This window comes from Sander vitreus, chromosome 4 (genome assembly GCF_031162955.1).
Source record: "Sander vitreus isolate 19-12246 chromosome 4, sanVit1, whole genome shotgun sequence".
NCBI lineage: Eukaryota > Metazoa > Chordata > Actinopteri > Perciformes > Percidae > Sander > Sander vitreus.
In genome coordinates, this window is record NC_135858.1 from 18,447,466 (window position 1) to 18,463,524 (window position 16,059).

At 38.7% G+C, this 16,059-nt stretch overlaps 1 protein-coding gene across 1 annotated transcript; it reads right to left on the reverse strand.

The window, feature by feature from the left end:
* Positions 1 to 96: 96 nt before the first annotated feature.
* Positions 97 to 2,779, reverse strand: hrh1 (histamine receptor H1). Its single transcript, XM_078247481.1, has one exon. It carries the CDS (start codon positions 2,479 to 2,481, stop codon positions 841 to 843), a length of 1,641 nt encoding a protein of 546 aa, XP_078103607.1. The 5' UTR covers positions 2,482 to 2,779; the 3' UTR covers positions 97 to 840.
* Positions 2,780 to 16,059: the final 13,280 nt, after the last annotated feature.

Below are 16,059 nucleotides of genomic sequence, written 5' to 3' on the forward strand. Positions count from 1 at the left end.
TATATATATATATATATATATATATATGTATGTATGTATGTATGTATGTGTGTGTGTGTGTGTATAGTATCTCCAAAACAAGGAAAACAAGACCGGAACATTTCTACATATTATTATTAAGATGGTGATTTAAAAACAGAATGAAGTCACTCAAAGCTTGCATGTTTAAAAACTCTAAAAAGAAGGATGAAATAAAGTAACGACTGAACAGATCCCAAATCAGCCCTCCCTTGGGTAACGGCTCAGCACGAACTTGGCAAGATTTGCGTTTTTTTCCTGGACTGACAGTAGAAAGAACAACTAATGTCTCATTTCCCATTGTGAGAAAATAATAGGACAAATGCATGTTTGTAAAATGTTAAATATTCTGTACAGTATAATGTTACATCCCTGTTTTTTACATTGATAGTGCAAAAAATAATTTAAAGGATTTTCTTTTAAACACATTTTGGACATAGTTTTTCTCCGCTCTGGATCAGAGCCAATACAATACATTCATGTTCCTGTTTACTTAGGGTAAGAGAGTCCTTTTACTTTAAAGGTCTCTGGTCTTAGACACACTTTATTATCATTAGCACAAAGACAAAATAAATAACATTAAAGTCAGACATAGCCTCAACTGTTGCCATGAGTCTGAATCAGAGGGCAGTAAGTTATAAAAATAAGATTTAGAACAAAATAACTGACACTCAAAGTAATATACAGTTTTATCTGCACTTGAAAAGCTCACTCAAGGATGTTTAAGACAATTAATTGATGCAACAGGTATTCCCTCTATCTGTATATCAGCAGCATTTAGACACCTATGATTTTGTTCTTTGCTCTGCCTGTCACTGTCTGTCACAAACGAATGTTGAGAATATTTTTGAAGACTCGTTTGAAGTTTCCGTTGCAGAGTGGGTATATAAAAGGGTTGAGAGTGGAGTTGATGTAACCTAGCCATATGGTGAACATGTGCAGGTCATGGTGCACACACACTCTGCAGAACGCCATGACCATGAAAGCTATAAAGTATGGTATCCAACACAACAAGAAAGCAGCGATTATAAAGCCCAACTGCTTGGCAGCCTTGTGCTCTTTATGGATCCTCAGGCTTTGGATGCGCTGACGTGATTGGTCAATAAACCTTTGCCACGTCTTTCTTAGAGTCACTGCATTAGCTGGGTCCAATTTGGCATCTTGGACACCTTCTTCATTCCAGGGCAGAGGGTGACTGGGGTCAAAGTTGTAGAGCAAAGAGGTGTATCTCTGCACGTCTGACACCTGACTGATATCACAGACACCGCTCACTGAATTTGGCACTGTGACGTGACATTCATTTGAAGACGCTTGAAGTTTGTTCTCATTACTACCCTCTGAGCAAATCATGTCCTGTGGCACCGAAGATCGACTGAGGGGAATCTCAATGTCTGACTGCTTCTCCTCAGGAGACAACGAGCACCTTTTGACCTTTTGTGCCATTCGGAGTCGTTTTGTTGTCATGGCAAGCAATGACGTCTTTTGGCACTTTACACCAATTTTTCTGTGAGATCTGGATGAAGCAGTTTTTGTTTTATTGGGATCCTCAAGGGAATATGGCTGAGCTAGAGTGTTCTGGTCCAACAAGCGTTGTTTTTTAGAGAGTTTCATTGTAACATCACCCTCACTCTTGGGTGATTTGGAGTCATATTTCACGGGCAATTGGGCATTTTGTCCATTCTCATTTTCCCCAAATGAGTCGGTCGGATGAATGATCCTCTCTCTGTCCCTGAGATGTTGCCTTACTGCCAAGTAGATGTGCGTGTAAAACCACAGCATCAATACTGAAGGTACATAGAAGTTGAAGACGGCAGTAATGACCTTGAACCATGTGACAAAGCGGAAATCTGTGTCACACTTATTCTCCTCCTCAGGTTTAAGGTCTACATGAGTGAAAGACCTCCATCCTAAAATTGGAATAATCCACATCATCGACAGCAGCCAAGCTCCAGAAATCATCACACTGGCTTTTCCCCGCGTTCGATATTTCAGGTACTTAAGCGGCTGTCTGACAGAGCGGTACCGATCCAAACACAGGATAAACAAGCTGAAAATTGAGGCTGTGCTAGCCACGTAGTCCATAATAAGCCAGAATTGGCAGACAGCCCGTCCCAGCTTCCATTCATCCTCCAACAAATACACCAGGTTTAGAGGCATAACTGTGGTCCCCACGATCAGATCTGCCACAGACAGACTGACAATGTAGAGGTTCCCGACAGTGTGGAGGCTCTTCTCTCTCTTCACGGCGTAGAGGACGAGCAAGTTCATCATGATCGTGAGGAGGGAAAGAAGTCCAAGACAGACCCCCAGCAGGGTGTTGTGGAGGGGGCCATGGAGGGTTTGATTGCTCCTCAGTGAGTCAGCATCGAGGAGGCCACTCCAGCTGTTGTTGCTATTATTGACATGGCTGTCGGTGTTGAGGTGAAGAGGGTCTGTGGAAGGTGACAGACAGGTTTCCATCATAGTAGGTGAGATGGTCACCTCTAGATCCAGTCATATCATGGAAAATTGTGGGATAGTGTGTTTTAAACGGCCATAACATGTATGGAACAGGTTTTAATGAGGTGATGAAGGTGTATTTACGTAGTTTGGATTCAACACTTAAAGCATAACGACCAGTGCACCTTTATGTTAAAAAGGTAAAGTAAATTAAAGGTGTTAATCAGTGTTGTCTTGATCTGTAGTCCATTTGTTATATAAATCCAAACTGTTAATACCTGGAAAACACAAAGAAAAAACATTACGTGTCACATAGTTTAAATTAAAGTCCCTCTTCACTCAGAAATGTGTTTCACTTTTTGTTACTTCACTTTAAAGTCTGACCACTGTGCGCAATGATGAATGTGCAGAGTCTGACACTTGATTAACCGTTCTCTGTCCTCACCTTAAATCTGAGTTTGAGTATAAGACATGCACATGTGAGCATGTCTTATCCTGAAAAACTCAACAATATGCAGACCAGATGCAGTCAGACACAAGTGCCTATATAAAGACACTTAAATACAGCTTGACACTTCCTGTAATCTTTTTACTTTTTTGGTTCGGATGTACAGTATTAGTTGGCTAAAATCTCTCTTGCTCTTTCACTTTTGCTGTCCAGATGGCTTTCTTTAACACTCACTCAAAGGGGAGGGTGGCAAATCACATCAACGACAGCAGAAGACTAATCTGTGTGATCGGAGGAAAGGTGGCAATGAAATGCTGCTGGTGTTGCATGAAGGAATCTAGTTTTAGGATTACACTGCATCATTTTGGAAAAAAAAAGTAATCTGCAAAGCACAGCAATGTCTCATGTTAAAACATATCGATTTTAAAAGATATAGATAGACTGAACCATGACTGTTGCCATGGAAGCAGGGTGGGTGTATTTGTACATTGCTTGTGCAGACTTGTCTATTTGAATACCTCATATGGCCTTTTTAGGACCCTCGGAATCATACCTACGTAGATTTTCTTTTATTATCCATCAAAAGAATTATTTTGCCAACAAGACCATTACATCCCACTCATGTTGAATCATTCCTCACAACAATGAAAACTCATGTCTTGGTATACAGCAAAGGCTAACCTGCTAAAAGAGTAACTAAACAAATAAAAAATGTTAAACTTTATAGAGAAGAATATGAACGTGAGGTTTGTCATCAATAAGAAAACCTACTTAAGTAAGTAAGTAGTAAGATTATTTCTAGAGCACATTTAAACACAGCTTAAGCTGACCAGTGTTGTACAAAAAGCACTAAGGTGCTGGATAAAACCACTTCATTACTTAAATTTAAACGTAATCTGAATCATAATCCTTCAAGATATAGAGAGGGAGGAAGGAAACCTGTGTTGCCTATTGACTAAGCAGAAATCCTGTAGAAACATACATTTTCATTCCCATTAATCTATTTTCTATCCTATTCTATCCAATGGATATGACTATATCTTTTTTGTCTGTATCTCTGTATATCTGTGCTGGCTTACTCACAGATGACACACTCAGGAGGAGGAAGAAGAAGATAAAACACCAAGCTCACAAGTGTTTAGTCATAAATTGGGGTGGGGGGTAGCGGGGGCTGAATGTTTTTTAGCAGAGCATCCTCGGAAAATGAGTCATTCTAACTGTCACCTTGGTAGTCATATTAAATTGGTCAACGTTGGAAGAATAAAGATTTCTTTGCTCTCATCAGACCCCCTGTTTACATCTCTTTGCCTCCACTAATGCAATAATTAAATAAATAACTAAGTCAAGGAGACTGAAAGTATTGGAAGCAGTTAATAAACTTTGGTACTGCCACGTGGATGCTGGTGGATGTTAAGTCTCCATTGGTTTCCAGCTTGATCATTAAGTCAAGTGCAGACACTGACTGATAGGAGCATTCCAACAGTTCCAACAGCTTCAAATTGGTGACAAAGTCGTTTTTATGCAATGCTTTACAATTTGCAAATGGGGGATAATGTAAAGGGCACATTAAAACACTCATGCACAGTTACATCTACAATCAACACTTAAATCAGCTATGTCAATAACCCTGCAACACCAAAATATCCACTTGCTCCCATTATAAACTATATTTGTACATTTTACATTGCACCGTTTTATAACGTGCATATCATCATGCATTGTCACTGTCAATATGGATCCTGCATGCAGTATAGACATGTATATGCACATACTGTACATACTTAGTCCATGTATATCATTCAGTATTCATTTCTTTGCACTATTTGTATAGTTTACCACTTAGGCTACAGAAACACTTGACTTGTATACAGACTTTTTCATAATATTTGTTATTGATCAATGGTGCTTTATATATTTATATACACATAGGCCTACCTATTTTTTCACATACTTGTGTATGCCACATATTAGTCCTGTCTTATTCCTTACCTTTATTTGTTCTGCGCTGCGGTCCTTGTTCTTAGCTATTGTGTCTATTTCTGTGTAGTACATTGATAGTAATGACAAACATAGGCCTAGGCTACTTACCATAACAATAAAGCTGGTTCTGATTCTGATCTGTGCTTATTTTGAGCCCCACATAAGACATTTTAATTGAAGCCACTCAATTAAGGCACCTAGATGAATTATTGTTAGCTTCCATGAATCTCTTTGGCTTTATGTGAATATAGGCTGAAATGTGTGATTGTAAACTTTTTGTTCTCTCTCGCTGTGTTCATATCCTCCGTGTTTACACAATAACTGCCTCCATAACACAAATATTTGGAAACCATATTACTCACCGAATTCGCAAAGAATAACAAGATAAAGACGGATGAATCTCAGAAAAACGCGGAACTGCTGCGTGTTTTCGGCATTTGAGTAGCACTTCTTATCGCACCAGAAAAGGACAGGATATTTATCCGCTAATTGTTCAATATGATTGTCAGTAATGACCACTGTCTCTCTGATTTCATTACAAAAGAGCAGGAACACAGATTCATCTTTTGCCCTCCTTAAACCTGGAGCATTTCTATATGTGAATAATGTCTCTCGTGCGAAATAGCCTACAAGTCCGTGCGCAAAGAACCACCTGTTGCTGCGTGAAAACTTTTAGGCTTTCAACACAATAGTCGGACAATTAAATAGCTTTTGTCAAAGTAGATATTTTCTTTACTTACAAATGATGAATTTCCACGAAAGTTCCTTTAATTCCAGCTCGTATTCCGGGTGAAAATCAGAAGGGAGTGAAGGACAGAGGTTGGAATTGCAACAAAAACATGCCTCTCTCTCTCTCTCTCTCTCTCTCTCTCTCTCTCTCTCTCTCTCTCTCTCTCTCTCTCTCTCCATCCATCCATCTGAACTGAGTTGCAACTGAATACAGACTCGAGTCGACATGATATCCCACTGAACAGTTCTAAACATAAAACGGACCGTGTTACTGGAATGGGTTTTCGCCTGATGGAGTGACGTGGTAGGATTGGTGTATGATTCACTAAAATCACACGCAGACTGTGAGCAGTGGGATGTAACTTTCTTCCATGTCATGAACCCTGTGAAATCTGGACATTACTGTAATAGGGGGAAAACAATTGGATATAAATGCGGATGTGGATATAGTAAATGTTTGAATTTTATGGAATCCTGTATTAGAGAGAGGTGAGGGTGGGAGTTGTGTGGATCATTAGTGGGCTAGGGGCGACGACAGTAGCAACAAGGGGCCATAGCATCATTAATTCCTCCAATCACAAGCAACACACATGCTTGAATGATGAAAACTTTCCACTCTCAAGTTCACTCAGCAAGCCTAATATTAAAGCATAAAGTCAATTTGCATTTGCAGTCTTTGCATAATATTTCACTTGATTCCTCAACTGAAGAGCCCAGTAACCCACAAAAAATAATCCTCTCTAAAAAATATAAAATGCCCATTTAATGTGTTAATGCAGCAGCGTTAAACTAGTATAGAGGAAAAAGTTGTACTACAACTGTCTGTCGCTGATCCAGACACTGATAGTCATATTTATTTATAGTCAAATTGTAGTGAGCAGATGATAAAACAGTCTCGCATTGCCAGACCTATCTCCACAGATCTGCGGAGGAAGATAAAACAGTTGACCAAAGGCCCATCAGAAGATGTTTTGTCCGAACTGATGTGACATTTGCACAACAATGTTGTTGTTGGAACAATGTGCACTCTTGAAAGGCACTGGGTTTCACTTTAGTCGATTGTCAATGACCTATATGAAGAAACGACATATATGACCGTTCTATTTACTGCCGCACAGTGGTCATTTTTAAATGTAACCATAACACATGACGTTGGTGGAAATTGAATCATGTGACCGTTGTATTTATCAGGTTTAAAAAAAGTAGTTAACATTGTGAAACGGAACTAGTTAAGTCTAGGCAACACAAAACTTAAGTTTGGGTTAGTAAACATCAGGGATTGGCTTAAAATGAGTCATGTAAAATCATGTAAAAATTATGACATAATGTGACCTCACAGACGTCATTAGTCGTGGACTACTGTCTGTAAAATTTGGTTAATTTCAAATGACAGTTGACATTTGGTTTCCCAAGGGACACAGACCCTGGTCTCCTGAGTGAAAGTCCTGTGTTTGTTTGTGCGACCCATCCACCCAACCTGTCTCCTTGTGCAGAATTTGGCGCTGTCACCTTGATTCTTCGCTTGCCTAACTAGAGACATAATTATGGGTTATTATGAACTATTTGCACAATCGACCTACACAGTCGTTTTCTGGGTGAGGACGGTCTGCACAGCGGTGGGGCGATGAGGCTCCTAATGATGCTGCTAACATGCTGATTCAGAGAATTAGTCTGGGATTCATCTGGGGCTCCTCTGGGCTTTGACACATTGTGAAATGGCTACTTGGCCAAATGGAATTCTGATGTGTACGACCTGATAACAGCATGGAGACTGTAGGGGAAGGTTCATGAGGTCAGAAAGCTTAGTTATTTTTATTGAAAGCACATATTTATGATAAAGTGTCAGGAGATACACAAATAAAATATAATAGAGAATAGAATAATAGGAATTACACAAAGGTGAGCCTGATAGTGTCAAGAAGGGTAACATCCAACATCATGTTTCTTCCAGCTGGATGTATGAACTATGATAAAAATGTTAGGTCTGTACGCAAGCAACAGATAAAAAGAGAAAAGACAGCCAAAATAAAAACTTTGGCCTAATGGTGATGCTACAAGATAGATCGCACTGAAGTAAGTAGATTCCCTTCTTGGGAGGTTGACTGTGTTTACTAGATTGTTATGCCACTCTGGCCGTATCTAAACAAACTGTCACTCCTTGGCAGAGCCTGAGGTTCATACTCAGATAGTTCTAATAGTTCTCAACATGTAATTCATTCATGGAGAAAAAACACACAAACATTTCATGGCTACACAAAGTCAGTGCACCATTAATTGAGTATGTTACATACATTCTTCATGAACTTTGTAAACATATATTTATTTTATACAATTAGAAATACAGCATACATATGGTCTTTGGGGGTGGCAGTAGACCCCTCACTCTGACATCTCTTCATTTGTGCATGTATAGGTCCTAAGCATGTGTGTATATTTCAGCCCTGTGTATAATGTGTGTAACTAACAACAGAGTAAAAAAAATAATTTCCACTTGCGGGATTAATAAAGTATGTTGTCATCTTCTTCTTCTTCTTAAATGTTTTCAAAATATTCACATGAGCTGATTGGTTCGGGTAACACAGTATGTGTCAGAATATTGATATCAACACGGATTAGCTCTAATAAATGTGAAAATGCACTCTCACTAATTGAAAGTTATTTACTGAGTGAAGTCTTTTTACTGTATTGTTTTTTTATTCTGTCTGTTTATGCCATCACATTTATTTTACAATTTCCACAATCAACTTTATTCAAATTGTGCAAGCAGTTTTATGTTAAATAAGCCAAGCGTGCAGCAACAGGTAGTTTTCAAATGAACAGTAACTACAACTTGTGATATTTCTTTGTTTTACCACTTATATGTCATCAGATGGCACCTGATTCAGTTCCATGAGGCTGAAAGCATCAAAATGTGGTAAGAACATTTGAGCCTACATTATTTTGTAATGTGTACTATTGCTAAAGGTCAAGAATGAATTTCTGTGCTCAATTTATCTGTTATGTTTATCTTATTCTGTTATGTTATGTGATTATATGATGTCATGTTTTACCTGCTTGTTGTCTGTTCAACATATTTTCGGCTGCTTTCTCTTGCTCTAATTTTTTTTTGTGTGTTTTATTGTTGTTTTAATGGCAAATTTACAGGAGATAACAGTTGACAATAAGCCTTTTGTCTAACACTGGCTCATTTACAGTGATGAAAAAAATTTAATAAAATAGAATATATATAATAACCTATATAAAAAGCAGAGTAAACCTCTCCTCAGGGGCTGTGTGGGCATACAGACAGGCCTTCATTGACATCTCCATCCTCATTATTTTTTTTATGCACCTGTTAGTTGTACAAATACCCCTTCTGGAGTCTAAAATGTAGTGATCATACCAAATTCTTAACATCATTCTGCTCAACTTTGGCATGAGAAGAGGTCAGGTACCTGTTTTACATACAGGCTGTGCTGCGAAAGCAGCATGTCACCAGCACAACAGTGGCAGCTGTGAGTCTGCCATCAGACAGCCACAGACCTGACCTGTAGTAGAGGCTCTGGGTCACTGTGGCGTGTATATAATGTGAAGTGTGAACCGTTACACAGCTGCTGTAGATGGCTGCATTTAATTATCTATTTAATTTGCCAGCTATATTTTGTGTGGCAGGAGAGTCGTAGCAATGAATTCTTGATGTTTATCAATCTTGCCGCAAAACACTGGATGCACGAACAAAATTATCTTTGGATTACTGGGGAAAATGGATAGAGTGTTACTACCATCCCTGTTCTCCCCTACAGGAAATGCTGCGGGTGAAGAGGTGATGAAAAGAAAGGAGGAAAGAAAGGAAGGAAGGGAGGGGAGAGGGAGAAATGAAGGATAAAATGAAAAGGGGAAGGAAGGTTTGAAGAAAGGGAGTGTGTGTGTGTGTGTGTGTGTGTATGTCGTGAGGAGAGGATAAGATGAGGAGGAAATGGTAACCTAGGTTGTGACAGAAGTGTCCTTATGACCACAAGGTTTCCAGATATTGAACTCCTGGATCCCCTTTGGGAAAATCTCCTTTTCAACAAACACCATTAAGGTGGAGCTAAGACTGGACATTCTTTCTGAGACTTCTGAAAACAGGAAGACAGCCATTGTTTACGAACAGCCTGGATGCTTAATTCTCCTCTGGATGAAGATAAAGAATTACAGTAGTAGACAAGGACAACAGCAGGGTAGCTGTGGGATAAATGAGCCACCAGGGATTTTATATGGGTTGATCAATATGTATGTTCTATAATTCATACATAATTGATGTAACATGTAGTCACCATGATAATAACCTTTACATGAATGAAGATGTAAACTGACAGATTTGATTTGAATGTGCAGTAGTGACGGGGTTTTCTATTTCTGCTCCACAGCTGTGTGTGAGTGCATGCACTGTGCACATGGATGTGAGAACGTGTGTGTGAATGAGTGCGTCAGAGGTCTTCCTAATTTCATTAAAGTCAATCTGTACTATGGGAGCCCATAATACAGTAGCCTGCAATTGCAGAGTATAAGGAAAAAAACAGGCCAGTTACAGTGCGTGGTTGTGTGGGGTAATTATATCTTTCAAATTAAGCCAGATGATTCTAATGGAAGTCGATCACTGGTCAGAGACATGACTTTTAGTATTTATGTTACTGATGATAATAATATAAAAAAATATATAAATGATAATTTGCCCAAACTAAATATATGTGTCCATCTTAGGCCACAGTTATGGGATTTGACCATAAACATTTATTGTGAGCATTAACATGGTTTAAGTTTGGGTATTTTCTATTAGACAAAAAGCAATATTTTCTTTTGTGGCCCCTTTCCATAGCCACGCTCGAAAAGTCATACAACCATGTCTGTTTTGTAGGCCAACAGGGACATCTGCTGGTCAGGTCTGTACTTGCAGAAATATTCCATAAAAGAGGCCTGGCAATGTAGCAATCATCTTGTGTGTGTGGCAATATGTGGGACATTTACAAGCTCACTAAACAAATCAAAGCTTCCTTTAGTCCCCGGAATCAGCATAACCTTCAGTACAGCCTTTGTAAACTCAAGACCAGTCATATAATCTCCACTATTAATTCGCCACTTGCCAGTAGATCAGTGTCTCTGAAAATAAGGAAAAGTCTTTGGCTAATCTCCCTTCACATGTGGGATTTACTCTCCTGATAGCCATGGGAATTGACTTTGAAACTCTTTGTTCAGCCTCTGTAAACAAACCCATCAGATGTCAACTCTTCACAGTGAAAAGAAAGGTGAACCTTAGTAACAGTAGTGAAGTAGACTCCAGACTGCCAATCATTACATTGAGACAGTGGAATCTGCTCTTCATTTTACAATATATACTGCAGAAGGTGGAGTTGACCCTCATTTCTTCCATCCTCCTGTTCCCTCCTTGTGTGTTCTTCCCTCCAGCCCTCTCTTGTTCTCTCTTTTCTCTTGCCAATTTCGACACATCATAACTTCCTTAACTGCAGCTGCTCTTTCCTGTCCAAATCTGTCACTTTGTTTATGATGTTTTGCACATTCTTTCTGAGACTCTTAATTTCATCCAAATTACAGACAGTCAGGTTTTTTCAGCCATTGTGCAACCAAACCTAATAACATTTACACAGCAGACTGAGGTAGCGATAGTGCAAGTATTCAGATACTTTAGTTAAGTAAAAGTACTAATACCACACTATGATTATACTCCATTACAAGTCCTGCATTGAAATTCTTACTTAGGTAAAACTATGTAAGTATAATTGAGAAAAATGGTATATATAATGATATATTACACTCATGCAATTATGTGTAAGCAGCATTTTTTCTGTTGTGGTTGGTTAAGAGGGAGCAATTTTGTTCTGCTTTTTAGAAAAACAAATACTTTAATTACAGATTGTTTTGTTTGTAAAACGTCCAGAAAAAGTAAGAAAAAATTATAATTACCCAGAGCCCGAGGTGACATCTTCCAATTGCTTGCTTGTCTCATCCAATCAGTAATCCAAATCTCTAAACTGTTCAGTCTACCACAATTTTAGACAAGAAAAAGCATCAAGTTCTCATATTTATGAAGCTGAAATCAGACAATGTTTGGAATATTTTTGCACTTAAAATAACTTTCAGTTCAGTTATCAACATAGTTGCAGATTCATTTTCTGTTGATTGGCTTATTGATTAATCAAAGAATCGTTTCAACTCTAAATTTATACACTTTTGGGTAGTTTATGTATACAAATGCATCATATTTTATGAGCTCTTTAGGTGTTTTGTATGTGAAACTATAATTAGTAATGTAACTATTATTATTAGCTGTTTGTAATCATGTAGTGGAGTAAAAATTTTATAATTTCCCTCTGACCTGTACTGTATGGGTATAAAGTGGCATGAAATGAAAATGCTCAAGTACAAGTACTTCAATTATTTAAGTTCACTACTTGAGTAAATGTACTTGGTGAGCTTGCTTTTCAACCAGAGGAATTGAAAAAAAACATCCGTCCTTCTAAAGTGTCCTTGAGCATCACACTTAATCCTCAGCAGCTCCAGTGATTTGGATTTGTAACAGGGGCTGTATAGCTGCGCAGCATGAACCAAATCTCTTTTAAAAGAGAACTGTGTTAACATGTAATTTCAGGACTTATAGTTATGTTATTTTGATGACACATTTATCTTCAGCATAAAAAATACTCGGAACATATAAGGAAATATGACAGGGTTTTTTCAAAGCAGAAATTATATTTCATCACATCATTAAAATATTGTTTTCTTTTAATTAAAATGTGCAGGATGAATGCAGCAATTTCCAAAATGGGTAAAAATGATGATTACAAAACATTATTCTCTGGCACATTGCATCAACCAGACAATTTTAATAAGGTCATCAATCTGCCTTCCAGTTGACTTGATTTCAACATTTTGTCTGCATGTCAGCATTTTTTAAGCCTTGCTGGATCTGATAAGAGCTTTTGTCAGGCTGCATATCAGAACCCTCTTCAGCTGCAGTCTTTTTGCCGTTGTTGAGGTGAGGCGACTGGCATTAACTAGAATGACAGAGGCCCACATCATACGCCCTCTACATCATCTTCACTTTCCTTTTTATAAACCTCTCATCAGCCTCCCTCTCTCTCTCTCACACTCATTCTCCCTCTCACTCACCCTGTCTCTCTCTTGTATCCCGCTTCTCTCCCCTCTTCCACTCAATTTTCTCCAATTTACTCCGCATCCCCCACCTCCTCTCCTCTTGCTGCCTTCCTCCATCCTTCAGTCTCTTGGGCATTTTGCAGTCACATAATCAGGCATGTGAGGTGAAGGACTTATGTAATCTGCTGTCTCCATACAATCTCTCAGTCGTTTTTCTGTTGTTCTCTCTCTCTCTCTCTCTCTCTCTCTCTCTCTCTCTCTCTCTCTCTCTGTCTGTCTGTCTGTCTGTCTGTCTGTCTTTCTCTCTACAGTGGTGCTAATTTAACAATGAAGTGGATGGTTCAGAAGTCAAATTCACTGCTTGTCTTTATGCGGAAGAATCCTATTGTAAATGCATGTGCAGACTTTAATACACACAGCTGGATGCACTGTCAACTGGTTGTGTTGTTTTCCATTAGCTATTTTAAATGAAAATTATTTAAATAATTACCGGTATACACACGCTCTCATTTCCTCTTATCTTTGTATAAGATATTATGCTGAAATAATTTTTTTACAGTTGAAAAATGTCTCAATATTGGGGGGAAAAACAAACAAATATAAAAGCTTTATCTGTCCTGAGTAAGCAGAAATAGTGAAGTGTTAGCATACTGGATAATTCCATCCCACCAAGTAGCCGGCAATGTGAAAGTAGGCAATATTCAGTCAAAGCCGCCTGATAGATAGCAGAGAGGCTCAGCATGTAAGTCTATCCATACTGAAATTCAATTTATATTTCTCCAGTTATACCTCAGGAAAACGTGGTCTGAATGACAATAGGCTGAGAGGGGGCTTTCAGCACATGAGCTCCCAAATAGGAATTATTTATATTTTGTGAATGTTACATTCTTAATTTTAAGTAAATAAATAAGTAATTGTAAAAGTGTACATATTGCATTTACCTTTCATATTATTTGCCAGAAGCACATTTTTATTTTGGATTTGTCCTTAAGACTCATTAAAAGACCAAATGTGATGAGGATGATAAAGTTACACCTTAAATATGATAACGAATTTAAATAATGTTAAAACTGTCTACAGAACTTCTTAATTCAAATGACTTCACTTTAGGAAAGAAAACTCATTTGCACTTTATTTTTGCCCATTTTAAAGATGTTTCCATTCTGTTTAATTCCCTCTGTAATTGATTAACGTTATATCATAAAAAAGAAGTTCACTGAACCATTAATGTACCTTAATATGTTCTGTCTGTATTCATACGCAGAGATGAATCTGCTATGTTGGCTGAGATACAACTCCAAAACGCTAATTTCTACTGAGCATCTGCCTCAGTTCTCGTTGTTCAAGACAGACACTGTGCATAATGTGAATGGGTGGTGGATTGACTTGAACCCAGGGGCAGTCCTGGAATAGACAGAGTCACTCATCTGTTTCTAATGAAGAATAATGCACTGCACTGGACACAGACAAAAGCCCCCCCCTCCCCACACACACACACACACACACACACACACACACACACACACACACACACACACACACACACACACACACACACACACACACACACACACACGTGACGAACATGCATTGTACACAGACACACATGCACCTATAACACACATCCAAGACCATGCAGGCCCAGTTTTTGGGCTTTACTAATAGCTCTTACACAGCCTTCCAGAGCCACACACATACAAAGATTACACACAAAGAATTATGCACAAACACATCAACGTGGATAGTTGCATCATTGTTTAATGTTTCAGATCCTCTCCACATATGTAAAATGATCAAACTTAGCTGGGAAAAGAAAGTCACATCAAAGCAGAAAGTCTTCTTGATTTGGTGACTTTCCTTTGCTGTCACGCAATCGCTGGCAGGCTAAAATGTGTTTTCAAGTAAAGGGTCTGCAGGTCTGAGCTCAGTAGTATGCTGTATGTCAAACACCGCTGATAAATCATCATTATGCATCTTCCAGGCACGTTTTGTGTCCTTTTAATCCAGAGCAAAATACATAGGATAATAATACATTACAAATAAGGTATTATTGTTCCACTTTATTAGGGATTAGAAGTACTGTAAGTGGAATAAAGGCAAAGAAGCATCAGTTCCCTCTGGTAGCTGCATGGGTACACTGCAGAGTTATTGCATTGTGTCCCTACTGATTTAATTTAGTGATGAAGGTGATGAGGAGGGCCAGGCATGGCAGGACTTTGCAGAGGGTTCAAACATAAAAAACTCTGGCCAGTGAAACAAGCTTATGTCATTCCAACTAATGCACAGAAGAAAACTCTTAAAGTATATGTCTAATGCACATGACCTGACCAGTTAATACACTTAACTTGCAAAGAGAATACAAAGAGAACAAGAAGAAGGGGCTTTTTTCGGGCTGTTTTCAAATCTATCATTTTAGCATTTGCTGGTCTGTTTCTCTTCCATTTCATTCCACTTCAAACTTTTTCTGTTCTCCCTCCCTCTTTATATCAATTGTCCCTTTATTGTAATTTTTCTTTTTCCTTTTCAAAACCTGGCACCTACATTACCCACAGTGCATCTCGACTTCAGGTTATGCACGTAGCGGCTAATGTAGCCTTAAGCCGCGTGCCTCAAGCAAAGATGAGTAGCAAGCCACATAGTTCTTGTAAACTCAATTCTTTCTAACTCCACACCCCTGGATTTTTTCATTTTCAAACTTGGAGTCTTTCTCCCCAACTGATGGTGATTCAAGTGACATCGCGCAAGGCAATTTATTAGACTTCATGCAGCTCCCTCTGAAGCCACATTCAGCTTAATACTTGCCTAGGTCCAGACCTTTGATTCCGCCCAGTCCACCGAGTTGACAGATTTGTTTGGCATCATGATATGAAACACTGGTTTCTTGATTAAAAACTAAATTGATCCAATGAGCGCTGCCGTGCGGGACTAAAAATTTGCCAATCAGTACCATGGGCGGGACTAATGCCATTGTCTCAATATCGCCAATATCCTAGTTTATTTTTACTTTGCTCACTCCACTCTTAAAACCCTGGCAAAACCAGTATGTTGGCATGTCTACACATTAGTGACTTAAGATGGCACCAGATTCAGGCAGATACGTCGCTCACTAGAGATTGGATAGGGAGAATCGAATCCCCGTCCCCAACGGAACTCAGTTAGAGTGGAGGCAATGTCAGTCTGAAGATGGTCTATAGTCTATAGACCATCTATAGTCTGAGAGTGTAACAAGTTCACAATTCTGTCTTATATCAGGCAAGCTTTATACATCTTTTTCACACGCAGTAGTACAGGACTCCTCAAGACCTGTAAATACA